The 27819-nt window shown below is 49.4% G+C and overlaps 10 protein-coding genes across 10 annotated transcripts; 8 read left to right on the top strand and 2 right to left on the bottom strand.

Moving 5' to 3' along the window:
• Positions 1 to 34: 34 nt before the first annotated feature.
• Positions 35 to 1166, top strand: AKAW2_10400S (uncharacterized protein; the record flags this gene model as incomplete). Its single annotated transcript, XM_041686769.1, has 2 exons — positions 35 to 260; positions 346 to 1166. 2 exons carry the CDS (start codon positions 35 to 37, stop codon positions 1164 to 1166), a joined length of 1047 nt encoding a protein of 348 aa, XP_041537120.1.
• Positions 1167 to 1678: 512 nt separating this feature from the next.
• On the top strand, positions 1679 to 5439 carry AKAW2_10401S (uncharacterized protein; the record flags this gene model as incomplete). Its single annotated transcript, XM_041686780.1, has 3 exons — positions 1679 to 1797; positions 1844 to 2058; positions 2132 to 5439. The coding sequence occupies 3 exons, from the start codon at positions 1679 to 1681 to the stop codon at positions 5437 to 5439; spliced, it is 3642 nt and encodes a 1213-aa protein (XP_041537121.1).
• A 1568-nt stretch (positions 5440 to 7007) lies between these two features.
• On the top strand, positions 7008 to 8705 carry AKAW2_10402S (uncharacterized protein; the record flags this gene model as incomplete). The annotated part of the gene is made up of 1 exon (XM_041686791.1): positions 7008 to 8705. The coding sequence occupies one exon, from the start codon at positions 7008 to 7010 to the stop codon at positions 8703 to 8705; it is 1698 nt and encodes a 565-aa protein (XP_041537122.1).
• Positions 8706 to 8897: 192 nt separating this feature from the next.
• On the bottom strand, positions 8898 to 9901 carry NAT1_1 (arylamine N-acetyltransferase family protein; the record flags this gene model as incomplete). The annotated part of the gene is made up of 2 exons (XM_041686802.1): positions 8898 to 9474; positions 9531 to 9901. 2 exons carry the CDS (start codon positions 9899 to 9901, stop codon positions 8898 to 8900), a joined length of 948 nt encoding a protein of 315 aa, XP_041537123.1.
• Positions 9902 to 12182: 2281 nt separating this feature from the next.
• AKAW2_10404A (uncharacterized protein) lies at positions 12183 to 12596 on the bottom strand (the record flags this gene model as incomplete). The annotated part of the gene is made up of 1 exon (XM_041686813.1): positions 12183 to 12596. The coding sequence occupies one exon, from the start codon at positions 12594 to 12596 to the stop codon at positions 12183 to 12185; it is 414 nt and encodes a 137-aa protein (XP_041537124.1).
• A 3594-nt stretch (positions 12597 to 16190) lies between these two features.
• Positions 16191 to 16433, top strand: AKAW2_10405S (uncharacterized protein; the record flags this gene model as incomplete). Its single annotated transcript, XM_041686824.1, has 1 exon — positions 16191 to 16433. The coding sequence occupies one exon, from the start codon at positions 16191 to 16193 to the stop codon at positions 16431 to 16433; it is 243 nt and encodes an 80-aa protein (XP_041537125.1).
• A 1376-nt stretch (positions 16434 to 17809) lies between these two features.
• AKAW2_10406S (uncharacterized protein) lies at positions 17810 to 19216 on the top strand (the record flags this gene model as incomplete). The annotated part of the gene is made up of 1 exon (XM_041686835.1): positions 17810 to 19216. One exon carries the CDS (start codon positions 17810 to 17812, stop codon positions 19214 to 19216), a length of 1407 nt encoding a protein of 468 aa, XP_041537126.1.
• Positions 19217 to 19891: 675 nt separating this feature from the next.
• On the top strand, positions 19892 to 20788 carry AKAW2_10407S (beta-ketoacyl [acyl carrier protein] synthase domain-containing protein; the record flags this gene model as incomplete). The annotated part of the gene is made up of 2 exons (XM_041686846.1): positions 19892 to 19946; positions 20004 to 20788. The coding sequence occupies 2 exons, from the start codon at positions 19892 to 19894 to the stop codon at positions 20786 to 20788; spliced, it is 840 nt and encodes a 279-aa protein (XP_041537127.1).
• A 758-nt stretch (positions 20789 to 21546) lies between these two features.
• Positions 21547 to 24574, top strand: AKAW2_10408S (uncharacterized protein; the record flags this gene model as incomplete). Its single annotated transcript, XM_041686857.1, has 2 exons — positions 21547 to 24306; positions 24359 to 24574. The coding sequence occupies 2 exons, from the start codon at positions 21547 to 21549 to the stop codon at positions 24572 to 24574; spliced, it is 2976 nt and encodes a 991-aa protein (XP_041537128.1).
• Positions 24575 to 24775: 201 nt separating this feature from the next.
• On the top strand, positions 24776 to 27590 carry AKAW2_10409S (uncharacterized protein; the record flags this gene model as incomplete). The annotated part of the gene is made up of 5 exons (XM_041686868.1): positions 24776 to 25291; positions 25343 to 25549; positions 25599 to 25676; positions 25724 to 25798; positions 25860 to 27590. 5 exons carry the CDS (start codon positions 24776 to 24778, stop codon positions 27588 to 27590), a joined length of 2607 nt encoding a protein of 868 aa, XP_041537129.1.
• Positions 27591 to 27819: the final 229 nt, after the last annotated feature.

The following is a 27819-nucleotide window of genomic DNA, read 5'->3' on the forward strand; positions in this document are numbered from 1 at the left end:
CCCAGCCCCTGAATACTTCCCAAGGGTCATCGATATGCCTACCAAGCTTTTCATCACCGGCGTGACCGGCTACATTGGCGGCGATGCCTTGTATTACCTCTCGCAGCACCACCCCAATTTTGAATATGCCGCCTTGATCCGCACAGAGGAGAAAGCGAGCCGAGTTCGCGAGGCATATCCTAATATTCGCACTGTTATTGGCAGTCTGGATGATTCGGAGATTCTTGTAAAAGAAGCCGCTTGGGCGGATATTGTTCTTCGTATGCACAGTGTCCCTCCTCCTTTCCATTACCTTATCTTTTTCTATTGTGTTTGTATCAAAGACTATAGAAGCTGACGGAATAGACACCGCCGACGCCTCCGACCACGTCGGCGCAGCCAATGCCATCGCCAAGGGAATGATTGAGGGCCATTCCCCCGAAAGACCGGGCTACTGGCTGCACACCGGCGGCACCGGAATCCTGACATACTTCGATTCCGAAGTGAAGAAAGTCCACGGCGAGCATGACGACAAAGAATTCAACGACGATGAGGGAGTGGGTGAACTTGTCAATCTTCCTGCGGATGCGTTCCACCGCAACGTGGACGAGATCGTTCTCAAGACGGGCACCGAGCATTCCGACACAGTGAAGACAGTTATTGTTTGTCCACCTACGATCTACGGAAAAGGAAGAGGACCTGTATCCTCTCGCGGTAGACAGGCATATGAGCTTGCTAGCTTCATCCTGAAACAGGGCTACATCCCTCAAATCGGAAAGGGTCTGGCACGTTGGAATAATGTGCACGTTTATGATTTGAGCACATTGTTCGGAGCTCTCGTTGATGCAGCGCTTGATTCTAGTAAGAAGGCTGACAAGGAGATCTGGGGTGAGAAGGGGTACTTTCTCTGTGAAAACGGCGAGCATGTCTGGGGTGATTTGGCGAAGTTAGTGGGGGAGCAGGCACATGCTTTGGGATTTTTGAAAGAGAAGCCGGAAGTTAAAGAGCTGTCGCTTGAGGAGGCGATTAAGTCGCCGGCGGGCTTTGAGGCTGCGAGCTGGGGCTGGAATTCCCGCGGCAAGGCATTGAGAGGACGGAGGGTTTTGGGGTGGAAGCCACAGGAGAAGAGCCTGGAGGAGGAAGTGCCGAATATTTTGAACGCGGAAGCAGCGAGGTTTGGAGTCTAAGTATGAGCATTGCGTATCAGGAACTTGTTGGACAGGGTGGGTACGTTGGATGAACATCTTAAGCAGATGCAAGATGACACCGAAAACTATTCATTCCGGGAGCTGCAATTGCATGCCGTGAAGAAGAAATCGATACACCAAACCCAAGAATTTTGATTGTTATCCGACGACTACAACGAAATCATTGAAATTCTCAGCACATCAAATCACGAAAAGTTTATAGTAATAAACTTCTAATCACTTTGGTTCTTTATCTGGTTTACAAGAGGAAAGCCCCCGATTTTCTGCGCCAATCCCGACGGAAGAGGATCCGGGCCGCAAGCCCGTGGCTGTGCTTCTATCCAATCTACGTATCTGCACTAAGTACCTTTAGCGTCTCCTGTTCCGAGAGGCTGAGCACGAGGCTGATGGCCAGCTGCGCCAACCTCTCGTACCTTAAGGTCCTTCAAACCACCAGTAGTAATCAGAACAGTCGCGATCTCTCTCCAGTGTACTTTGGACAAAGATTAATCATGTCTTCAAAAGATGCTGAATGGAGCAAACACAAAGAGGAAGTCTCCTCCCTCTACCGCAAGAACCCACTAAACCGGGTGATGAAACATATGATCGCGAAGCATGGATTCCACAGAAAGTATGATTCACTGCCCGCATACCGATCTGTGCTCACCATGTACTAGGGAATCCGAGTACAAGAAGAAGCTCAAAGCTTGGGGGGTGAGGAAGAACGGTACGACCTCAGCATGGGTGTTCGTGCAGCGAGAGGTTGCCAAACGAAAGTTACAGGGGAAAGAAGATTATGAGGTGCTTATGCATGGGAAGATTTACACGGCTAAGCAGGCAGAGAGGGAAATGGCAAGACATGTTACTTATACTACTAACTGTGCGTTGGAAGGTGAGCTTTCCCAGTCTTCATGGGCTGGTTGGGGATAGGCGGCGTGGCTGACACGAAGCTATGGGGTGAATAGGGGAGAATGACAGCGCACCAGAGGGCGTGGAGGTTCGTACGCCTCGACTGATGCCGAGGTCGTTGGTCCCGACGAGGGAGGTTCGAACTGATAACCTCCCTTGGATAATATTCAAGTATCAAAGTCAGTTTGCGGTAGTGCGATCATTAAGCACACCAGCCGCACATGCTGACATGCTCAACTTACCATATAATCCGATAGATGGACAATCATGTAGCCAATCGGGCCATTTAGCCGTCAACCATAGGGCTCGGGGAGGCGCTTGTGAGGTTTCATCCGTTAACGAAACGAACGTCTTCGACCTTTTTCTGCAGGACTGGGTTCTTCAGGAATCCCCGATTGACTCGTCAGTTGACAATTTTTTGTTGACTCCTCCCGCTGGTTTCAGTCATGATCCACCAAGCGTCTTCGGCCCAATAATACAGGGCAGCGATCAAGAAAACCGTATTTCTGGACCAGGGTTCGATAGTTCAATATTTTCAGCCCCTGAACCTGTAAAGGGCCATTCTGCACTAACAGTCATTCGAAAATTATCTATACAACGGCGTATTAACACAGAGAATCAGCAAATTGATCTCCACCAACTGACTGGGTTCCTGAAACGGTACGTAGTCGAAGATCATAGATCTATGTCGGGTCTTCTCTCCAGCGACCTCGGCGGACTCGATGATCCCTCGCACCTGAGTCAAGTATTCAACACGTTCGTATTTCTTATCACGAACAACCTCATGATTATGGAAGATATCGCACGTGTCTTCTGGTGGAGTGGGGCAAATAAGTACAACTGGGTTTTCAAGGAGGTCTTCAAGTTGCAATGCCCAACGGTTAACGTCCTTGCGACCAAATTAATCCCAGCAGCTGTACAGGCGGGAGATGTGGAGCTTGTTTCGATGCTCCTATCGCGAGGTGTCGATGTCAACGTTTCATATTCACGGATGCCCTCCGTTGGATGGTCAAATCTTCTGTCGATGGCTGTCGATTGCCGCAATATCCATATGGCGGGACTTCTCTGTGCGAAAGGAGCAACCCCTACAGTGTCGAGCTTCGCCGTCTATAACAGATATACCGAATCCATTGATACACTGTGGTGTAACCATAACATTGATCTCCTTTCCTTGCTGTTAGCATATCACGCGGATCCAGAAACCTTCGTTTCTGACGAAAAGAGAGGATTCCCTCTGGTACATGCTGCTTCCAAGGGCCATTTTAGCGCAGTTTCCCTCCTGCTCAAGGCTGGCGCCCGGACACATTGGTATACACAAGAGCATGGCAACGCTCTCCAAGCCGCTGCCGCATATGGCCACGAGGGTGTCGTCCGCATACTCATTGAGGCCGGTGCCGATGTCAATGCCATACCGGATCACTGGCATCCCTCCTCGACACGTTCAAGGGAGCGATGTGCGACTCTGCTAAGTCCGCTTGAACTCGCAGCAAAATGCAACCATACCAGAGTCGCCCAGATGCTACTATTGAGTGGTGCTCGCACAAATGTCTGTCCGAGTGTCGAACGGTTTGGCTTGAAGGTGCTGGAAACCGAGTTTGCACGCTGGGGAGAGCCCGGCCGGATGATGGGACACGACATGCCCTGTGCATATGCCATTCAGTACGCAGCCCTCAATGAGGACAATGAGCTCATGTCACTGCTACTTGATTCTGGAGCAGATCCGGATTCGAGAATCAGCCCCGACCTCGGAGATACCCCGCTACAGATAGCGGCTGGCAGAGGGGATTTATCGATGACCTGTGTGCTGCTCGATCGCGGAGCCTACGTCAACGCTCCTCCAGGAAAGTACTCTGGCCGGACGGCGATCCAGGCGGCTGCGGCACAAGGAAACTTAACAGTAGTGGAGAGACTGCTGGAAGCAAAGGCAGATATAAACGCAGCTGCGGGCTGGCAGAACGGGAGAACCGCAATGCAAGCCGCCATTGAATCGTCACAGGTGCTCACGGGCTTAATTCTACTACAAATGGGAGCCGATATCAACGCCAAACCAGGGTTCCGTGGCGGGATCACCACGTTGCAAGCGGCAGCATTATCTGGTAATTTGGTCAGTCTCAAGGTAACCCTGGACAAGAAGGGAGATGTGAATGCGCCAGCCGCGCCGGAGGATGGACTCACAGCCCTCCATGCTGCGATTCAGAATAAAGACCTCGAAGCACTTCGTCTATTAGTCCAGGCAGGTGCAGACGTGAACGAGCGACCTTCAAAGCCCTTGTCATCACCCTACATGAACAATTGCTTCCGTGCCGGAAACAAAACAGCCCTTCAGTATGCAGTGTACTTGGGATGGCTCGATGGCGTGCGATTTCTCGCACAAAATGGTGCAGATATCGACGCCCTGCCTCCCTTTCCCGGAGATGACGCATATACCGCCTTGGGTCATGCGATTGAAGAGAGAGACCCCCAAATGATCGAGTTATTACTAAAGTGTGGCGCAAATCCCAACAGCGATTATATCCATGACGATGATTCATCAACTGCCTTCAGTTTCGCCCTTGAAAATACATGCTCACTTGATATCATCGATCTGCTATTAGAATATGGCCCTAGTTTCAACAATCTCATAGGAATGGAATCGGCGCTCGAAACGGCGGTAGAAGTCGGTCAAGCGGACGTTGTCAAGAGAATAATGACATTGATGTCACAGTATTGCCCTGAACACTACACCCGATCACTCAAAACAATAATGTCTCATATAATGATAGACAATGACTGGGCACCCGACTTCGAGATGGTCCGACTATTAATTGACGCTGGGGCGGACACAAATGCTCTTTACATTTGTGACGACAATACGTTATACCATGGAACACTACTTCAACGTTCAGTCAGGCGGTTTGCCAGTGGACCCAGAATAAGCGTTGTCCAGTTATTGCTCGACAATGGAGCCGAAATAAATACTCCAGCAACGGACAACCTAGGAACGCCATTGCAACTAGCCATCCTGGACGAAGAAGTGGAGATCGCAAATCTACTGATCGACCACGGAGCCGACGTGAATGCCCACCCAGCAAAGAATCGCGGAGCCACGGCATTGCAAGCTGCCGCTATGCACGGATACTGTGGTCTTGCCATGCGATTGTTAGCCAAGGGGGCGGATGTGGCGGCCCCAGCAGCGCCTATTGATGGCAGGTTGGCCATTGATGGAGCCGCGGAGCACGGGTATCTCGATATGGTCCAGTTACTTCTAAATGCATATGGAGATCGACCAAACTTGTCATTTGTGTGTCGTAGAGCTGCCGCTGCTGCAGAACGAGAGGGTCATTTTGATGTGATGAGATGGTTGCTAGATTATATACAGTCATAGGCACCGATGATTCAACGCTTGATTCAACAAATAATATACAATTACCACTGAAAACTCTCCTCTACCCACGCATATCATATACACCTTCACGGATCAACCTCCCTTTCCACAATTCTATAACCCACACAAACCTCACTGATCACCCTCTGCGAAACAAAAACCTCTGCTCCAACCGTTAGAAGTAAATATCAATCCCAATCCCAATTTTACTAGCATATACTCCCAAGGAAGAAAAGAAGAAAGGCTCACTCACCTCTCGGGACATTATACCTAGAATCCCTTCTAGTCACCCATCCATTCGTTTCCCCATGCCCCGTGTCACGCCCATCATTCCCCTGTTTAGATTTCCTCCGCCATCTGCACCGAAAAATAAGCAGCGATGGAGGCCCCGTTACAAGCAGAGTTACCAGCGCGATGATGGTTGCTTTGGACCAGGCCATTTTGGTATTTGGTTGGTAGAATGCAGCGAAGTTCACGTTTCTCGAGTATGGTATTGCGTGATATAGCTTGACTAATTGGCGGATTGGTTAATGGCTGGATTAGAGGAGGTAGGCAAAGACTTAAGTTCAAGGTAGAACAGATGATATGGACTGTAAGGGGATGAGATGCTGGCTTGATAGATGAATGAATGGATTATATCCACTACACAGTATCAGAGTCAGTGTAGATACTACTATCTACTTCGTAGGCTGTGAAAAAATGGTGATGATTATTGGTTGATGGCAGGTGGGGGGATGGGGCGGAACTTTTGGTTTCGATCAATGAAATCGGGCGGATGGAATAGGAACTAGACTGGATTTGGGGTAGTGCTGGATGTAGTACCTTACTGGACCTGTATGTTTAAAGAGAGTGTAAATGATTATTCTGCTACGGCGACGAATACGTCCTTTTTGGTCTACATGGCAGTTATACTGCCTTTGATAAGTTGTTATGCTGGTATCTGTTTATCTTTGAGCTACTCCAGCGACTTATACTACGGTAGAAGGCCAACAACAACAACCAAAGTAAACCCGTCTACCACCGCCTCAACCACCATCCTCTCAGACAGCGCCGGCACCACCAAACGCGAGGCCCAGTGAGTCGTTGGCCAAAGATCTCATTTGACAAGGGAGGAACTCGATATGTTATGCATCATGTCCGATTTTGTGGGTTGTGTGGCAGACGCTTTCTCTGGCTTTTATGACACTCGAGCGAACGCCTCTTGAAGAAGCAAGCCCAAGACATACATTAGGCTATCAGTGCAAGTAACGTGACTGATTGCTAACCAGTGGTTTGATTGGCAAATCTTCCCTGAGCATAATAATCACAGTTGCCATATTGCTCTACCATAGTCAACAGAGCCGGGGTGTGAGGAGGAAATCAAAAAACAAACCAGGGTTGGAGGAGTGGGTCCCTCACTAGATAACTTCCTATTCGGGTGAACGGGAACGACAGCCACGGATCACTAACTTGCTTGGTCTGATCCGGAGAGTCATACTATAAATGCAGCCCTAGGCTCATTTTCCAGCAAAAATGCACGAACGGTGAATAAGACCTCCTCCAACATCTGCAGATATAATATTACAAGAATGACCCGCATTGATTTCAACTCACCATCACCCGCTATCCCCATCCCTCCCCCAACGACCCTCCAAGAAATCCGCACCTCCAAACTCCGCTCCTTTGGTCCCGTCCTCTCCGGCATCGACAAGCAAACCCGCCCTGGCCGCCTCTATGTCTCCACTACCGGCCTAGAAGATGACGAACACGATCTGATCTTCCACGGGGGCATCGACAAAGCCATTCATCAGTACTGCGCAGACCACTATTCCTTTTGGGCCGATCGCTTTCCTGAGGCTCGCACACGCTTCGTACCCGGCGGCTTTGGCGAGAACCTCGTTGCCGATGGCTGGAATGAGCAGACCGTATGTATCGGTGATAGGGTGCGCATCGGGCCACCGGGCTCCCTGAGCACTGGCGGTCGCAACGGTTGTGTGCTGGAGGTCAGCCTGCCGCGCCAACCGTGCTTCAAGCTAAACCAGCGCTTCAGGATCAAGAACTTCGCTCCGCTCACTCACCAGGAGGCTAAGACGGGATGGTATTACCGTGTCATAGAGGAAGGGTGGATACAAGGAGGGTTGGAGATCAGCGTTATTCGTCGAAGTCATCCGCGATGGTCGATCGCCCGTTTGCACCATTACGTCCACCGCGATAAGACAGACTTAGCGGTGACGCAGCATCTGATGGCAATGGATGTCCTTGGTGATGAGTGCAGGGATGTATTTATCGAGCGCTGGAGAGCACATCAGGAGAAGGAGGCCGCAGCTAAGCGTCCACCCGAGACTTGGAGACAGTTCAGGGTTGCTAGTCATACCGCAGAGACTCCTCGTATCGTGCGGCTGGAGCTGGAGGCAGTTCGCCGAACTGCTTCCTCGCCTGGTGCTATCTTACCTGGCAGTCACGCCCGGCTCAAGCTTCCTAACGGGTTACGACGCCCCTATTCCATCGTTCACGGCGACGTGGATCGCTTTACACTGGGGGTAGCCCTGGACGAACACAGCCGCGGCGGGTCGAGCTATATTCACGAAACACTCAAACGGGGGGACACGGTCTTAGTGGGGTCTGGGATTGGGCAGGGCTTAGCCATCGACAAGATGGCGTCTCATCACATCTTTATCGCGGGTGGGATAGGAATAACCGCCCTTCTCGCCATGATGAAACGACTGAAGGACACAAATCAAGACTATTCCCTACATTATGCGGTGCGGAGCGCTACTGACGTCGCCTTTCAATCGCTGCTGGCGGACCTGCAGCCGCATGTCACCACCTACGATAAATCGCAGGGCCAACGAATGGACATTGCTGAGATCCTACGAAATCGCATCTGGAACAGCCATGTTTACGTGTGTGGGCCGCAGCGCATGATCGACGCCGTGGTAAAGACGGCCACCGCTGTGGATATGTCTCCTGATGAGGTGCATTATGAGGCATTCAATGGTGATGATGCCGCTGGCGACCCCTTCACTGTGGATGTCGTTGGTTCAGGTCGAAAGTCAGAGGGACTCCAGGTGGGGGCTGAGCAGTCGCTTCTTGAGGTTGTGCGAGATGCGGGCTTCGAGATTGGGAGTTCTTGTGAGGTGGGAAATTGTGGGGCTTGCAGGGCTTCTGTTCGCTGTGGGAGGGTGTTGCATCGGGGGACTGCTTTGAGGGAAGCAGAACAGAAATCAGAGATGTTGGCTTGCGTTTCTCGGGGTGTTGGGCATATTGTTGTTGAGGTTGCTGAATAGATGACTGCTGGTTGGAGCTGGGTTTGATGAATGAGTTCTCACGAATATCTTTGGAGAGACGGTAAGTTGCCTATTAATTGCATGTTCTTGCATAACCCAACGGTTTAATTCATAGAACACTCAGCCTTCTGATCACAAAACTGTGCGTTAATGGATATATAGCCCAATTTCCCCTTTTACTACGGACATACCCTAGACGGGCAAAGCCGACACCCTCCCACAGATACCTCTTCTCTCCTCCTCCATGAGATCCACCCCAAAAACATCCCGCAGAACCTCCACACGTTCACTCTCAGTATTACACACCTTCACCAACTCATTCTTCCCTCCTCGATTCTCCTTCAACTTATCCTGATCCAGAATCACTTTTCCATAGACCTCCCCATCAGCGCGTTGCAGGAACCGAATGACCAACAACCGCTGAGTCAGGAACGAGGTCGGGTTCTGACTGGTGTAAAAGTTCATGACCTCGAAATCACGCGGGAAAAATTCGAGTTCATGAAAGGCATAACCCACGCGCCAGGCTTGTTCGCTGCCGTTGCGGAATTGGTAGGTCCAGGCATTAGTACTAGGATTGTTGGCGGAGTGTGACCGCTCTCCCGACGATTCCCCATTTTTCTGGAGGCGGATTTCCTGTGTGCCAATATTAAGAATAGAGGTGGAGGTATGAACTAGGGGTAATGGGGTGGTTGGTCCGTCCCCACCGTAGCCGACGTCAAGCATGTAGCTGGAGTTGTCTGCGAGAGTAACGATGTTCACAGCGTGTTCCCTAAAGAAACCATATGCTAAGCCTCAATATGGGATATGGAAAGGGGGTTTACTTACCATCCTGACCAACCCGGTTTAGAATTATTTGCATCTCGATAGAGACGAGCGCCTGTGAGGTACACGTCGAACCCTAACTGCCTCAATACATGGTATAAGAGAATATTATTCTCCATGCAGTATCCCCCTCGCTTTCTTGTCACGAGTTTGTGGAAGATGTCGTGGATATGAAGCGATATGGAAGGTGTTGGGCTGTAGTGAAGGGCAGTGTTGTCATACGGGATGTGGGAGACATGATAGGCCTGGATAGTTGCTAAGAAGTCTCGGTCGAGCTTGGGGTTCTGCTCGCGCCGAAATCGTGAGGGTAATTCAATGCGCTCGAAATACCCATCGAGGTGATGAAATGTGAAACTCGCGCTAAGTTCAGACATCGGTGTGTAAGAATTTGATGCCCGTTCGGTTTCTCTATACAGTTGCAAGCATGGTGAGTGTGGTGCGGCAAAGCTATCATATATTAATACTTTGAAGTTGGCTAAATAGCATGCGAATAATGATCGATTGAGTAGGTCCAGCCGAGTGGAACGCTTATCAACCTGACCCCGCCTAAGGTGCTAGCTGTCAGCAGATTAGTCCGTGCTTTTGGTTCTCAACCGACCACAAAGGCTTCGCAACTTTTATCCTACTTGAAATGACCCTGATACTAAATCCCGTGCGTCAGTCTGGCAGATAACCCCTACCCAATTCATGATAAAGGTCCATGGCCCATGGGCGTTACGTATACATTCATGAGGGTCCTGATCTGGCTGCGCCATGCGTATTGCCGCTCAGGGGTTTTATAAGGGCCTCGAAAAGCAATTACACGCTATACAAGACCACCGTTTCTTAGTGGTTCAGATTAAGTTTCAAACAGCGACAAGATACCTTGACCGAGTAACTCTACCCCGAACCCTTGAAGCCCCATCTATCCCACATTATACTCGCGTAACACCTTAAATGAACACAAAAGCATGGAATACATCCAGAATTGTGCCCCCAAAGACTAAGTTGTAGGGCAGATATGGTGACGGGCAAGGTTGCGGGTTATTTGCAAAATGATTGATTCTCACACGTGTACTACATACATTCCGCTGTTCTCAGGAATGCGGAGTCGGAATTATATTGAAAATAGCATCACTAGTATTCCACAGTCTACGAATGATGGGAGACTATTTAGTAGCCTTTGCCCTCACCTATCCAATCTGGTGCACGGGAGCGATGCTCAAAGTACAGTCGGCCCACTTGCCTGGTCTTGTACAGACATGACTTGACTGGAATGACCATTAATTTGCAATTTAAGACACTTCAATGAGAGGCTATGTTCTTCGTCGGTTATTGTGAAGTGGACGCCTAGTTTTAACACAATATGGTGTACTGTCCTATAATAACTTTGCTTTAGCTGATAATGGACCGGCTTTAAGCGATCATTCATGCGTATATCCGTCCATATAGCCAGATATGAACGTGGATCCACCTTTTGGCGTAGTCGTTCTCCAATCAAATCTATCCCATGGAAAGGCTCGAAGGCCTACAGTTGAACCGCTCTGAGCAACCTTCCTTGGTTGCTCCCCAAACGCAGCAATCTACGAGAAAGCCGGCTCAGCCACGAGTTCAAGCGGGCAAGACATGTAGGCCGTGTAACCAGAAGCTCATCAAATGCCCTATACAAACAACATACAAAGAGATAATGCTGACTTCATTATCCGCAAGACCAGGCAGAGCACGTATCTTACTTTGTAAATACTGCAGTTGTGCAAAACCAGCAGCTCGAAAATACACGAGCTATTATCATAAACCCCAATCGACATCATTCTATTCCCACGATGGCGGCGAGATCACCAAATTTATCATTTCAACAGCTCCCTGTAGGTTCCGATGACCCAGCTACATCGTATTGAAGTATTAAGTCTTGTCCTGACACTTCCTGAATAGCAACAAAGATGCCAGGCAAGATCATGGACAACCCTCCTGCCTGTCTTTCTAGAACGCGTATGTCCTGCCCACCCATGCGTGAATTGTCTAGACTCTAGCCGCCAGATGTGATTACGACAGCGCTGGAGTCAATGAACTGAGGACGAAGGAATGATCGCTTCAGAAGTGCTGAATAGGGGGGCGGGTGGCTAGGTGGGGGTCTCGGGACTTGATGAAGAATTAGTACGGTCAAGCCTATGTCTAAATATGGTGGAAGACGGGAAGGGAGAGGCCATATTTCTGTGGTTCGTTCTGGTCCTTGGGTTGGGGGTATACTGCATAAATACCTAGAATGTCAATCCGCATAGGCTCCGAGAGTATGAATGATCAGAAAGTGACGAGGAGAAGTGCACTCCAAATTAACAAGAGGGACCTCATCTCATTGACTAGCGTAAAATAAATAGTTTTGAAGGTGATATAAGCATCTTATGTAGGTTACAGTTGCCTCTGCATTCGCATATAAGTGCAGGAAAAAAGCCCTCTAATTGAGGAGGAAAAACCTGTACTGAGGCTTGCAAAGGTTGAAGATATCATGATTATACTTAGAGAGACATGTTTTAGAAATAAAGGCCTCCTACCAGCTTGCTTTTCCGGGCTAGCCAGAATATTTTCTCAGCTTCTGCAGGAAACTTGTTAGCGTTTCAAAGATTCCTCCAGGAGAAAGTGCCTGCTAGTAAAGTCTGACAATAGTACATACTTTCAATCTTAATAGTACTGTGTCCAATTACCATTCCCAGTAACGCATATGTATTGGTCGATAGGCTTGTCCAGGTCGCCTTGGATCTTGGGATTGTTTTCACGATCGGCTTCAAAATCGGTTTCAAAGTCTCCTTTACCAATATGGCCATGGAAGAATTGTGTGCCGGAGAGGTGGTCTATATTATCGTAATTCAATGTTGCTGATGTCGTTCCGGAATTTGGAAGCACTCCATTGAGTTCCATAGTGCATGTGGAAGTTTTACCGTCAATATTGAATATTGCATCTGCTTGATTTGGAGCCGTCCATCTGAAGGTTCCTTTAGAAGTGGGCATGATGACTCGCACTTGGGGGACGGTGTAGGTAAAGTGAAGTTCAATCTTGAATCGCGATGTGGTAGATTTGGTGAATGGAAGGAACATTAAAAACAGAAGTTGGTTCGAACCTCAGGATTGCCCTTTTATATGTAGGGAGGTACTGCTGGTACTATTATGTCGATTCCTGTAGAGTGTAAAATAAGGATCAATTCATTCTACCAAAAGTAAAAGTGGACCAATGACAGGGCTTGAGTGGGGTGCGCAGGTCTCCACTACCCAATGCATGACGTTGCTACTAACCGCTTCTCAAGATGCCACTGGCGGACTCAAGAGGGCAAGAGTTTATTTACCTTCTATTATGTGGCCTACGCCAAACAAACAAGTAGATACGGCATATTCTCCCAATTTCATTATTAGGATTTGTTTGCAAACGGCGGACTGTATGCAATATGGATTGATCTAGACCGCAGAACAAAGACCGCTTTTGAGCCTATACACGCCACCACAAAGCACATTGTTGAGGCTAGAACATCGAGATGCTATTAGTCGATGATTCATCAGCTCATTTCATTGGACCGGGGTTATAGTTTCTATGCCGTTTGCAGATAAACCTCAGTTAGTGACAGCTATCACGTGCGGGAGCCGAGAGCTTTTGCGCAGAATATCTAGAAAGCGCACGATATAGCATTCGGCGACTTCCTTGACTTGGGAAGAGACCATAAGGAATGAATTCTGAGGGCTAAGATAGATTCCTATTGATCTCATGGATTAGTCTACTTTTAGCAAGCGTCGGTATCTCTTCTGAACCATATAGATCTTTATACGGAAGTCATAGTATTGGTCGATTGCAAATTATTAGCATAAAGTTTCCTAGTTCATTCGATCTTTTAATGGGTGCTACCGTAGAGTTCTGGTAAAATCTATGTTTACTATTAATTATTGTATGATTATACAATTATCTCCATCTGCTATTGTTGCTAAGGTTTTGACTATAAAGCTTATAGCTGCCATACCTTGAAGTTCGAATTCATTTGGGTCCTTCCATACCGCATCATACGCGGGGTCAGTGTCCCGTGGTAAAGCTTTTGCTGGAATGCGGAGCTGAGACCCGCACCCCATGTCATCATATACTCGGAACTACTTGGAATTGCACTGTACTGTGCTCCGTAGGATCGAGGCACTCGTTCATTATGGCGCCACCGGACGGATTTGGAGAGTCCCACGGAAGGTCGTTCTATGGCCCTAGACAGTTGGGGTATCCTTGTTTGATCGCCCATAATACCCTCTGACGAAGTAATGGCCCCCTGGGACAGTTCTTTTTGAGTGACTGGGAAGCGAGTACTCATGAGTTAATTTGGTCACTTAGAGATTATAGAGACATTGGTGAATACATTGTCACCTATAGTAATTTCATATAAACTTTGGCGTTTTTGTGAAAAGTGTAGCTGCTCATTCGGGGAAGTATAATTTATCAACATAGAACCTAAATCTCGGAAGCGACTAGTTTGTATTTACGCTGACATGATCGGTAATAAGGCAAAAGGAATCTTAGAAGGATCATAAACAGACAAATTCGGGCTACAATGTTCTGCCTGTGAAGTGCCGTTTGCGTACCTCCCAATATGTCATAGAACTTTGTTGTATGATTTTGTCATGACTTGTGCGCCTGGAATCCCTTATCACTTTTCTTCCCATTCCTTGGGGCATCAAACCATCATTCGATTCTTTGCTGAGATTTGTGGCGGTAGACTTATCTCCCAAATCACCTTAATGGGCTTTTAGATGATCCCCCACTTAATGAACAACGGTGCAGACTATTTTCTCTTTCTTCTTTCTTCTTTCTTCTCTCTCTTTCTCTCTCTCTCTCTTCTATAAATCTTGCTTTCAACATGCTTGCTCCCTCTGCATCCGTAACCCCCTCCGCTAACTCAAACGGGGCGTATGCGGTTCCTTCTACCCAGCGTGTTCGGCGTTTATCCTTATGGATTTGAGGCCCACGTCCTCCCCAAGCCCAGATAAGACACAGGATAATGGCTCACAAGCATTGCAGGTGCATCTCTGAGGACCTTGAACAACTACACCACGCAGGTTTCCGTTAAGGTGCTTTGAAAGGGCCTTGACATCGTGCTTTCCACGGGTCAATTTTGGCGCATAAGCCCATGCCTTTGCGATGGCCTTTCCTATAAAATTGCCCTTTATGCAATCTCACCCGTACTAATGAGCTCAACTAATAAAGCGGCTTTATGGGGCCTTGCATGCATATCCAACTTTGTCTATAAGGTGGACCCGTTATCAGGAACCTTCCTGAAAAATTTCAAGCACAGCAATTTACGAGGAAGCCGGCAAGGCATGTAAGCGATATAATTAGAAGCACATAAAAAGTGTCCCTCAGGCTCAGATTTCCTGTAAAAACTGCCTCCAGAGTAATAATGCCAATCATAATCTCGACAAGACTAGGCAGGGCACTTGTATTCAGCTTTTGCGTCTTCGGAGGCTCCCAGAGGCCTGCGTGTCCACCGCAATATTAAGTCAATAAATACTACCACGGCCTCGGTCCCTGTAAAATCCGCCAGAAAGCAAAGAGAGCACCCATGAGGTTTTCGTCCCGCACAGGTTGGCTTTGCAGATGAGACTGTAGTGAAAATTATCTCGTGCATTCTGTCCTGGAAATGTTTCGTTAGAGGTTGCCGTGGCGTAGCATGCTCTTCCGGTGAAAGGATCTCAGAGCGGGCATAGCTGCAGGGTTGCTAGGGTGGTGGTAAATGAGATCAGTGAGTGGAAGGATGGAAGGTGTTGGGAAAGTGGTGAGGCAGGTTCATCGTGCTGTTCCGGCGGGTATGAATGCTATAATTAAAGCTGCTAGACACGGTGGGGTTAATTACGACGTGCAAGTCCTTGAGCAACCGGTGCAGATGCAGTTGCATGGCATGGTTTGTTTCGAAACACGGTGCTGGAAGAACTGTGCTAAAGAAAAGAGGACTTCGATGGGGTTTCGGAGGCGCTGGATATGGGGGATTGTGAACAGAGATAATCACTTCGATTGCGCTGTAAGGAAAGTGATTGAAGATGTTTCGAGAGTTGGTGGCAGATTGAGATGCTCATGTCGAGACCTTGATGAGCCCTACGCTTGTGTATATGATGGAGGGTGGAAGGGAGGCAGACTGACTTGGTTCGGTGTTGTTCTTGGGCTTGCTTATATAGGAAGAAATTGGTTTTCTATAATTCGGTAAGTTTGGTGATAGCAGGTTAATGGAGGTAGAGGACTGCGCGTAGTATTTGAAGGTGTACTGCACGGCTGCCTAGTGTGTGTCCCTCTGAACTGGCTTCGAGAGTAGTGACTGAGCCATTAGTAAGCTATCTTTTCCTTGTTATGTCAATGTGTTTTGGGTGCATGAAAGCTTACAGATGGAGGTACTGGCGAAATACGAATGCAAGTATGCTTTTCCACTCGTCTTGTTCGGATGCCGAGGGAACAAGCTTGCCTTCGTAATCTGCGGCTGTCAGTTAGCGAAGGACTCGGAGGTAGGAAGACTGTGGGAGCTCATTTTGTACGAATCATCGAAGTCCAACTGTCTCGACGTTCTTCAGTATGCTGTGAAGTTGGAAGTGGCACCGTCAAGATTGCATCTGTTGCTGTCGAAATCCATGGCAATGGCTTGTCGGCATGGTGCTGAACGGACGTTGGTTTTTCTTCTGAAAATGTTAGGAAATGTCATTCCTAGGGATCTATGGAAAACGTGCTTCAGGAAAGCCATCTCAGGTGGTCACGATGAGGTCTTTCAGCTTCTTATGAATAAAGCTCCTGATGTTCTGTCGAAGACGGACTACTGCGAGGCTCTCCTGAAAGCCTCATACGTGGGAAGCGAAGGCGTGATAGATGTACTGGCTTCGAAGGTCCAGCTTATTCCGAACAGCCAAGCCGTGATGGATGAGGCCCTGTGAACTGGAGAAGAAAGTAGGCGAGGAACTGTTAAAGCTGGCCTTGGGGAGCGACTATGATCGAACAACCTCTCAAATAAATAGGACCGACGACTTTGTGATCCAAAAAACCCACCTCGAGAGGAAACTCGAAGATGTTCGAAATACCTCCGAATCAATAGTGCGTGACCTTTTTAACAACGGAGCCCAGGTGCATCCATCCAATCGCCCACTAGGTGATCCACTCCATATTGCATTATATGTGGGGCCAGTGCCCATTGCAAAGCTTCTGCTTGAGCACGGAGCTTATATCAATTCCCGCGGAGGTTTTTCGGTTCGGCGCTGCTCGCAGCTGTGGTTTCTGGAAGGAACGCAATTTTCGAGTTTCTTTTGGCCCAAGGAATCGATGTTAATATGCGCTCGGAACGTTTTGTGTCAGCTATATGCCATGCTCGGGAGATACGAAGTCCCAGGACATTGAGGCTCTCCTTCATCATGGGGCTATCAGTATGAGTTTTAAGAATCCTCTGGAAGGGCCGTTCTACGATGAGAGGCATTGGAAAGTCTATATTTAGTCTGACATTGAGGATACTGCTGTACGCAGAATCTTGGCTATAGAAATGTGGGTAGATCATCAGTCGCAGTAGCATAAGTATGGTAGTCATTTGGCAGCAGGATGGCTTCATTCCCAACCTGTGCCCATTCATTTTCGAATACTGCTAGATCACGCAAGGAGGAGTTACTCAGACCCCTTGTAGAACGACCGAACGTTGACTCGGCCGATGTCCGTTTATGCTTCTCTTATCAGCAGACAAGCGCAGAGTTTGCCGTCAAGGACTGCGATTACTCGAGAGGTTGCACCGTCCACCTGCGTTGGGAATATGAGCTTGATGGATCAGCTTGAGTGTTGTTGATTCATGTACGTTATAATCATATCCGTGATAACACGCTGTCTTCTTTCTGTTTCCAGTCCCATCAGCCAGGTAGTATTATCATGGCTGAGTAGTGGGGCTCAATCTGACTGGAATGAGTGATGCATGCTAGTGCGCTGGTAGTGCTTACTCTCAACGGATAACCTGCTGGATCAAGTAAAACCTCGTCTCTAATGATGGTGAGTGTTCCATTAGTCGGCCGATTGCGCTGCCGAAATTTGTATCGCGCTCCACTGAGGATTGCATGATGGACAGTGGCCTTTTCATCTCACACGTCGGATCAGCACGGACGAGGCTATACTTTATAGTGCGACAACTAACAGTGTATTCCCGCCCCACTAACATCTTAGGCCCCCAATAGACGAGGCTTAGAACCTAGTAATCAACCATTTGTCTTCAATCATCTATTTAACCATCGACCATTATCATTACATCGACCCCGCAACGGCCACTACACTTCTCACAATCATGCCGTGGACTACAACCGAGCACTCGCCGAACACTCTCACCCGGCCCCTTGGCCCTAACGAGGTGTTCATCAAGCTGGTCAGTGACTTTGGCCACCCACTAGGCCGTGAACACTGGGCAGTGAACTACACTATCACCATCCGTCCCCGTGGGGACTTCGAAGCCGATCTCCTCCCAGCCCTGATCCGCCACAGCTGGTTGCACCTGCGCTTCCAACACCCTAGTCTAGCCGCGCATCCAGACTCCTCCAACGCCAACCTCGTGTACACAATCCCCGACTCTGTCGAGACCCTCAACCAATGGGCCTCGCAAACCTTCTTCATCAAATCGGACGCCCAATCCGCCGACGATGTGATCCGTACCATCGCACCCGCCCCTGACGCCCGACTCTACTACATCCCAAAATCCTCGCAAATCCTCCTGCACACCGCACACTGGCGCACTGACGGAGTAGGCGGCTTCCTCCTCCTCGGCCAGCTCGTTGACCTAATGTCCACTCACGCCGACACCATTCTCTCAGGGAACATCCCCGACCCCTTCGACGCCTTCACCTGGGGAACAGAAACCACCCGACTATCCCTATCCGTCGAAGAAGCCGGCAACATGACCCTAACCCCGACAGACGAGCAAAAGGACATCGCACAGGAAGCAGTAGAGACCTTCGCCTACGCCCAAGGCGCCATCGGAATCCCATACACGGGCGACGCCACCACCATCCCGTCGGGCACCCGAGCCGCCGAGCTAACCTTCACCCCGGCGACCACCGCCGCTGTTCTCTCCGCCACGAAAGCCCGGGGCCTCGGCATTACTGCCGCCACGCACGCAAGCGTCGCAGCAGTAAACTTCCGGCATGCTATCCCCGAGCACCGTGCCCAGGGTCGTCACTACACCAGCACTATCCGGCACACGCTGCGGCCGTATATGCCCCAACCATACTCCGGCCCCGCAGGAGCCGCCACGCTGTTCACCACGGGCTGGATGTACCGCGTCGACGCCTCAAGTACCTGGGAAGACAATGCGCGCAAGTATCACGCTGAGTATCGGCGGGGCCTTACTGAAGAGTATATCCTCGCTCATCGCGAATATGCGACTATGTTGGTGAAGTTGCTGCGGAACCTTCCGGCACCGGATGAGCCGCCGAGTGATGTCGATATCAGTAGTTTAGGGGTTCTAGAGAAGTATTTGCAGAGGGAGTATGGAAGTCCTGAGAGTGGGTTTAGTATCTTGTATGCGGGACTTGGGGTGGAGATGCTCGCAAGACAGGGCGTGGTGTATGTTTGGACGTTTCGGGATCAGTTGACGTTGAGGCTAGTGTTTAATGAGGCGTATCATACGGAGCAGCAGATGGAGGAGTTTTTGAGGGATATCAAGGCGGATTTGTTAAGGGAGTTGGGGGTGGAAGAGTAGTGGTTGCTACATTGGGATGGGGTCGGGAATAGGAGGGTTCATATGATTCTTCTAATGTTTGTGATATTTGCTTGACATTTACTGACTAGAAACATATCGAAGCGTTCCATTATGGGAAATACTAGGCTTGGTACATTTTCCTGTATCCCAAACTAAGAAATGCGACCGATACAAATCGCTTGGATACTATAACTACCCCCGGTCAAGGAGAAGCAGCCGGATTCGAATCAAGGGCAAGTTTATTCCGGATCTTGTAACTTGGAACATGCACTACCCCATCTTCTACCGCAAATTCTACAATAAACTTTACTGACAGCGGCAGTAATCTCTGCAGAACTGGTGGATAGCCTGTAGGAACCCGAGACGTGTACCAGCAAACAGATAAGCAGGCCGAAGCAGGAAATTTAACGCATCGTCCCAGTTTTTGTATGTCTTGATTTCTGCTTTCTTTTCCAGTTTTATTCGGCAGTGCGTATCAGATGATTCACGCAGCATTCATTGAAGTTTGACCACGTCCCGAATTCAGGATTCATGTATCTGAAAACTTGACCTTTATATAGTTTTCGCTTAAAGAAGCTGCGAATAAATAGTCCGATAAGCACTCCCTCATTCTTACATCGGATGTTATCACAAACTATCATCGATAAAGTTTGAACGCCATAACTGAGCCCTAGCATGAAGCACTCAACATCAACTACTCCCTGCGAGCCCATCGCCATTATAGGCATAGGTAAAAAACCTTACTCCATGCCAAACCCATGATACTTCCATACTAACGTTGGCCTAGGATGCCGTCTCCCAGGCCAAGCCTCATCCCCATCCAAACTCTGGGACCTCCTCATCAACAACGCAACAGGCTATGGCCCCGTCCCACCCTCGCGCTACAATGCCGCAGCATACTACCACCCCGACGCCGACCGACCGGGAAGCATCAACTCAACGGGCGGCTACTTCATCCAGGAGGACATACACGCCTTCGAAAATGTCTTTTTCGGGATCAACAACCTCGAAGCGACGTCCATGGATCCGCAGCAGCGAAAGCTCCTCGAAGTGACATACGAAGCGCTCGAGAACGCGGGCATACCCTTAGAAGAAGTCCACGGGACCAACACCGGCGTGTACGTGGGGAATTTCACCAACGACTACTTGAACATGCAGTACAAAGACCCAGAATATTCTTCTCGATACACTGCCACAGGAACAGGCCTGGCTGTGCTGGCCAATCGCATTACGCATTGCTTTGATCTACGGGGACCGTCGCATGTTATCGATACGGCATGTTCGTCGTCGTTGTATGCGCTGCATTCGGCTTGCTTGGCGCTGGATGCTGGGGACTGTGATGCGGCTGTCGTGGCGGCTGCGAATCTAATTCAATCACCGGAGCAGCAGATGGTCGCTGTTAAGGCGGGAGTTTTGTCGCCGGATGCGATGTGTCACACTTTTGATGAAAAGGCGAATGGGTATGCGAGGGCGGAGGGGGTGTCGGCTGTTTATTTGAAGAGGCTGGGTGATGCGCTGAAGGATAGGGATCCTATTCGTTCGGTCATTAGGGGGACTGCTGTTAATGGGTGAGTTTCCATTTTGGTGGTAGGGCTAGATGCTAATCATGCTGCAAAGGAATGGTCGAACACCCGGCATTTCTCAGCCAAGTGTGGAAGGGCAAAGGGCCGTTATTCGGGCGGCGTATCATCGGGCGGGTCTGGATCCGGGAGAGACGGATTATGTCGAGGTACGCTTCTTCGAATGTTGGCAAATCTATATGCTGATAATGAAAGGCGCATGGGACTGGCACTAAAGTTGGTGACCCTATAGAAGTTGAGGCAATATCCGGTGTTTTTCAGCATCGGACAGGACGCCCAACGCTCGTTGGCGGAGTCAAACCCAATTTGGGCCACAGCGAAGGGGCGAGTGGTCTGTCGGGTCTAATTAAAACCATCCTGGCGCTCGAGAATAAGATACTTCCTGCGACGGTTGGGGTGAAGGTAATCAATCCGAGGATCAAATGCAAAGAATGGAACGTGGACATTGTCACTGCGAATCAAGCGTGGCCGGTATCCCAGAACCCACGAGCCTCAGTCAACTCGTTTGGTTTTGGGGGCTCAAATAGCCATGCTATTGTGGAAGCGTGGGAGCCAGTCCTGCTGACCAACGGGTATGGGGAGTCGCCAGTTGAGGAAGATTCAGACAGGCTCTATTTCTTGCCTCTTTCGGCTCGGTCTGAGACGTCCCTCCGACAGATGGCTAGTGAATTGGCTGAATTCGTTTCTCACTCAGCTCATCCTGTTCCAATCAATAATCTGGCATACACGCTGAGCTGCCGTCGCTCCAAGATGGGTACTCGTGGGTTTTTCATCGAATCTCAGGCGAGTCTGAACAAGGGGCTTGATATGCCAAACCTGAGGTTAAGAGGTCTCGACAATGAAGAACCATTCCCGTTGGGTTTTGTGTATACCGGACAGGGCACACAGTGGGCTGGCATGGCGAAGGAGCTTTTTAGCAATTGCAGCGTGTTCGAAAGTACCATCAAGTATCTCGATTCCTGCCTCCGAACTCTGGCTCCGAAAGATGCTCCCACCTGGACGCTTGAGGGTATTCTGCGCGGTAAAGAAAACCACGATATCAGCGCCGCAGAAGAATCACAACCACTTTGCACTGCGGTGCAGATCGCGCTGACAGATATGCTCAGAGACTGGGGTGTTTCCCCGGAGACGGTGGTTGGCCACTCCTCTGGTGAGATAGGGGCAGCGTACGCTACTGGGGCTATCGATGCCCGGCAAGCCATCTTCGCGGCTTACTTTCGCGGAGCTGTTGTTGCTGAGGTCTCTGCTGAAGGCTCCATGGTTGCTGTAGATCTTGGAAAAGACCAGGCACAGGCGATAGTCGAGGAATGTGAGTTAACAGAGTCTGCTATCGTTGCATGTGCGAACTCTCCGGAAAGTACTACCGTTAGTGGTGATGCAGACGCCATCAATTCTCTGCTCGGAGTGTTTCAAAATAGAGGTATCTGGGCACGGAAATTGATGACTGGGGGTACAGCGTATCATTCGCACCATATGAAGGCTGTGGGGCCGAGATATGAGGCTTTACTCGAGCGCTATTGGAGTATGACTGATGACCAGGTCAGTGGTAAAGTCAACGGTCAAGTGAATGGTCACGTCAATGGATATCCTAACGGCTTTTCTGATGGTCATGTTAACAGTCATGATAATGAGACTGTTAACGGCTACGTAAATGGAAGCTTTAATGGCCATGTTAGTGAGAAAGTCAACGGCTACGCTAATGGCCAACTTAATGGTCAAAGCGATACTCCCGCGCCATCAGTAACCATGATTTCAACTGCGACCGGTGGCCCGATCAGTACAAATCAAGTCGGGACGGCGAAATACTGGCGCTCGAATCTCGAATCTCCAGTACAGTTTGACGCGGCCATCAAAATCATCTTGGAGCAAGGGAATTATCATCTGATAGAACTCGGTCCGCACTCGGCCTTACAGCTCCCCATAAAGCAGACTTCATCAGTCATGGAACAGAGTCGTTATATCTACAATTCTGCTCTCATACGCCACCAAGATGCCCAGCTAACCACCCTTCAACTTGTCGGTTCCTTGTTCTTGCACGGACACGATGAGCTTCAGCACCATAAGATGTTCGTAGATACCCCCCAACCTCACGTCTTAGTCGACTTGCCGCCTTACCCCTGGGACTACAGCTCACCCACCCTATGGACTGAGCCTCGCGCCAGTGTTGAGTTTCGTCACCGCAAATACCCACGGCACGAGCTCCTCGGATCACAAGTATCAGGAGGGAACACCGCAGGTGTGACGTGGCGCAATATACTGGACCTCAATGAGGCCGACTGGTTGGCTCACCATTGCCTGGGTGCCTGGATATTATTCCCCGCCGCGGCTTATATTGCGATGACAGTTAAAGCAATGTGCCAGGTTGCAGGGCTACAGCTGGAAGATAGTCCTGGAGTGGAACTTCGCAATCTCAATTTCGTCAAAACACTCGATATGGACCTCAAGAAGAAGCCATCGGTGGAGATCTTTTCCGAGATGCGCCCGATGGCTATTTCTAGTGTGACAAATTCGGACACTTGGTGGAAATTCAGTGTCGTCTCGATCGACGGCGATTCCCGAGCAACTTTGCATATGAATGCGGCTGTGCGGCTAGCAGATTCCTCGCCATGCATAGATCGGAAAATCAAGCTTGATAGATCAATGATGCAGAAAGATGCAGCCCGCGTCTGGTACGACAGGTTCACTCAAGTAGGGTTGAACTGGGGACCTCGGTTCGCTGTCTTGGAGGAGATTTTCCGGGATCGTGCGCGGACGGCGCCCATAGCAGCATCTACTACACATCTTCAGCGCGGAGACAGGTTTAGTCGGTACATTGCAAATTCGATTTCTATAGATGCAATGTTACAAACATCATTTATTGTGACTACTGGTGGCTGGGTGAGCAAACTCCGCGCGACGGTTCCTGTTGCAATGGACTCGGTATACGTCGCGCCTCCGTCGGCCCTTGACATGGATACGAATAAGCCATGGTATGTTGACACCAAGTCAGAGGTCGTGGGTTTTGGAACGCATAGAATTGATGCAGAGTTGTTTAATTCGTCTGGAGAAGTGTTGATAAGAATGAGCCAAGCTCGCTGTATTGCCTATCAAGGGAACAGGCAGGCGGAAAACACTGAAAAACGCAATCCCCTGCTGAGAGCTGCGTGGAAGCCAGATCTCTCTGCATTAACTAATTGGGGTCTTGATAATTATCTGGAACATTTCACTCGGGTTTACGGCTCTAATAAAGCGACCAACGACGTGCTGTGTTTGGTCGGTGTCCTGGATTTGGCCTGTCATCAACATTGTAATAGCAACATCCTCGAACTGGGGAGTCAAACGCAGATTTCAGAGTCTGTTCGTGGTGTACTAGGTGTTGACTCCTCTTTCAGAAGGTACAAGTCCTATCATTGTGGGGTCCTGGTAAACGGCGATCTAGTCGGCGCGGGGGGTTTCCCGGAGACAGAAGATGAGCACAATTCGGATCAAATCCCGCAAGACAAGAAGTTCGATATAGTTTTAGTCCCCTCGGTAAGTTTAGCTTTGCGCAAGTCCGACATACTCTAACACTAACGTGCTCTAGGTTGGCCTCTGGACGCCGGATATTGTCAGCAGACTCACACCGGGGGCGACTGTCATCACGATAGGGGATGTTCCCAGCGACGGTATCACTTGGACAAAGACCATAAGAGGAAGTGATTCTTTCCCCGTCACAGTTGGGACTATCAAGGGCCTCGTTAGCCAGAGAAAGATCATCAAAACCCCGACAGTCGTGGTAAGCTATTTCGACCACCTCTGAAAGCGTCTATTTCTGACAAGGGTACAGGTGACCCGAGATGAGAAATTCACGCCTCTAGACATAAAGCTCCAAAAGATCCTACAAGAACATCTTGGATCTCTCGTCACTATCGTTAGCTTGTCCCAGGTCAGCCCCGCAACCGTTCCGGACCGGGCATTCGTCGTATCCACTTTAGAACAGCAGAAGCCGCTTCTGATCAGTATGAACGAGTGTGAAATGGCACTGCTGAAAATCATCACAGATCGTGTAGCCAAGATTGTATGGGTCGTCAATGGCGGTTATATCGATGGAGAAAACCCCGACTTCGCGCCGGTTTTAGGGCTCTCCCGTGCGCTGATGCTCGAACAGCCTTCACTTCAATTCGCGGTTTTAGATATGGACGATGAATCAGCATCGTCTGAAGAAACCCTGGGTAGCATCATCAATGTATTGGATCGATTGATCCATGAAAAAGAGCCGGACTTCGAATTCGCGCAACGAGATGGCGTCCTTCATATATCGCGCTGGGAACCAGATGAGCGTCTGAATGAAACCTTCCGCCTCAAGCAGAACAACGGAACCATGGATCTTTCCTTAGCAATTGCCGGACGATGCAAATTAGATATCAAGGACCCGGGGCACATGGACACGATCCATTTCGTACAGGAAGACTATTCAACCTCCTTGCATCCGGATTATGTGGGGGTCAGCGTGAAGAGTGTGGGTATAAACGCAAAGGTATATCTCATGCTTAGAGTTTATCAGCGCTGTCAGTAACAAAGAATATAGGATCTGTATGCCATCAGCGCGAAGGTTGACACCAAGGATGCAACATGTTCGTGTGAATGTGCCGGTGTCATCACAGCAGTGGGCGACAATGTGTCGGAGTTCAAGATTGGTGATCGTGTAGTTGCAATGGCACCCAGTCATTTTGCAACCGTTGAGTGCTTTCCAGAATGGGCAGTGTTGAAATTGCGCGATGAAGAGGACTTCAAAGTAAGCGATAGGTCCGTTCCAACGAATAGGAGCTCATCCATGTATACAGATAGCCTCCACAATTCCGCTGGTATTTTCAACGGTCATATATGCACTGCATCATCGGGCGCATTTGCAGCCAGGAGAGGTAAGCACTGTATATTCTAAGTCGCAAGGCTAGGCTTACCCAATTAGTCCGTTCTTGTTCATTCCGCTGCTGGGGGTGTTGGAATGGCAGCGATCCAGTACGCGAAGCATCTTGGAGCCAAGGTATGAAACCTGCAGGCGCAGCGGTGATAAACTCCGATAAATCGGCTAAGCTAGTTGAAAGATCTTTGCCACCGTCGGAACTGAAACTAAAAAGTCATTTCTCGCGGAAAAGTATGGTTTAGATCCAACCCATATCTTCAGCTCTCGGAATTCATCCTTCCTTCCCGCCATCATGGAAGCCACATCTGGTCAAGGAGTTGACGTAGTATTGAACTCCCTGACTGGCGACCTTCTGCGCAGCAGCTTTGAAGCATGTGCCGACTTTGGCCGCTTCATCGACATTGGGAACCGTGACATCCTTGATCATGGCCTCCTGGATATGTCCACGTTCGGTCGCAACGTCTCTTTCATAGCCTTTGATCTATCCCATCTCTATCTCTCGAAGAACCATACCCATCACAGACTTTGGAAGACCCTACTCACAGAGAGTCTTCAATTAATGAGAGCCAAGGTCTGTGAGCCTTGTTTCCCGATCAAGACATTCGAAGCGTCAAATATCACCGATGCATTCAGGCACTTCTCCTTAGGCACACGGCTGGGCAAAGTAACTGTGTCATTCCAAGATCCCAACACCAAGATCAGGGTCATCCCGAAGAAGTATGAAACAGCCTTTATTGCCCAGAAGTCTTATCTCATGATCGGGGGCCTGGGCGGGCTAGGTCGCAGTATATCCAAATGGATGATATCTTGCGGTGCTCGACGGTTCATATTTCTCAGTCGTTCGGGTACTGACAAACCCGAGGCGAAGGACTTGGTTGATGATCTACAAGCGCAAGGGGCCCATATCATAGTAATCCGGGGCGATGTTTGCCGCTGTGAGGATGTCGAACGGGCGGTGGCAGCGGCAGATTGCCCTATTGGAGGCGTGATCCAGGCGACTATGGTACTCAACGAGGCTATATGGAGTGATATGCCACATAATGCATGGTACACTACTATGGGCCCCAAGGTGCGGGGGACTTGGAATCTTCATAATGTGCTGAGGAAAAAGGGTCGAGACTCCCAGCTGGACTTTTTCGTCATGACTTCATCTATCTCGGGGACCATAGGCACCGCAACTGAAAGCAACTACTGTGCAGCCAACTCAATTCTGGACGCTTTCGCTCGTTATCGCAACCACCTCGGACTGCCGGCCATTTCTATAGGCTACGGAATGATTTCAGAAGTAGGATACTTGCACGAGCACGCAGACATCGAAGCGCTCATGAAGCGTGCAGGCGTCCACCCCATCAACGAAAACGAACTAATCCAGATTATGAATCTGGCTCTCGTTAACCAAAGGCCATGTACATGGGACCCTCGATACGATCACCTGGCAGGAAGCCACATTCTCACCGGTGTGGAATTCACCAGTCTCCAGGAGCAGCGGGAACGAGGATTCGAGGGTGATAACCATGTCCTTGCTGATCCTCGCGCGGCATTGTTCACTGCGTCCTTTGCCCGCGGCGCCGCGGGCGAGGGCAAAAGCGAAACACAGAATGCGGCGGCGCAACTCCCTGGGGATATTGCACGGGCGCTACGCGATAACCAGAATATGGAGTCTTGTCTTGATGCACTTCGGGCTGTTGTGTCGAAGAAAATTTCAAATCTTATTCTTCTGCCAGAGAATGACCTGAAAGCGGATCAGCCTCTGGGTGACTCTGGCTTGGATTCTATGCTAGCTGCTGAGTTTCGGACCTTTGTTTTCCGCATGTTTGAGGTTGACATTCCATTTGTTGTGCTTTTGAAGAGGAGTACTACGGTTAATCATCTGGTTGATATAATTGCCCAGGGTCTGCGAGCGAGTGCTTAGATGTCTTTGTTGCTAGTCAGGATGAAGAAGCGGTACAGTTGACAACAATAAGAGAATGCTAGTTGGAGACAGATTCAATGATCGACGAAGGGCTAGGATGGTCCTTCCGAATTTGTGGCATCTATCCCGAAATCCATTGGTTCAGTCTAATGATCTTTCAGTGGATATATTACCATGAAGATAATATTTGATCTCGATAGACTTATCTACCTTCCGAGTTTAAAGGAAT

The sequence above is a fragment of the Aspergillus luchuensis genome, chromosome 1, assembly GCF_016861625.1.
Source record: "Aspergillus luchuensis IFO 4308 DNA, chromosome 1, nearly complete sequence".
Lineage (NCBI taxonomy): Eukaryota > Fungi > Ascomycota > Eurotiomycetes > Eurotiales > Aspergillaceae > Aspergillus > Aspergillus luchuensis.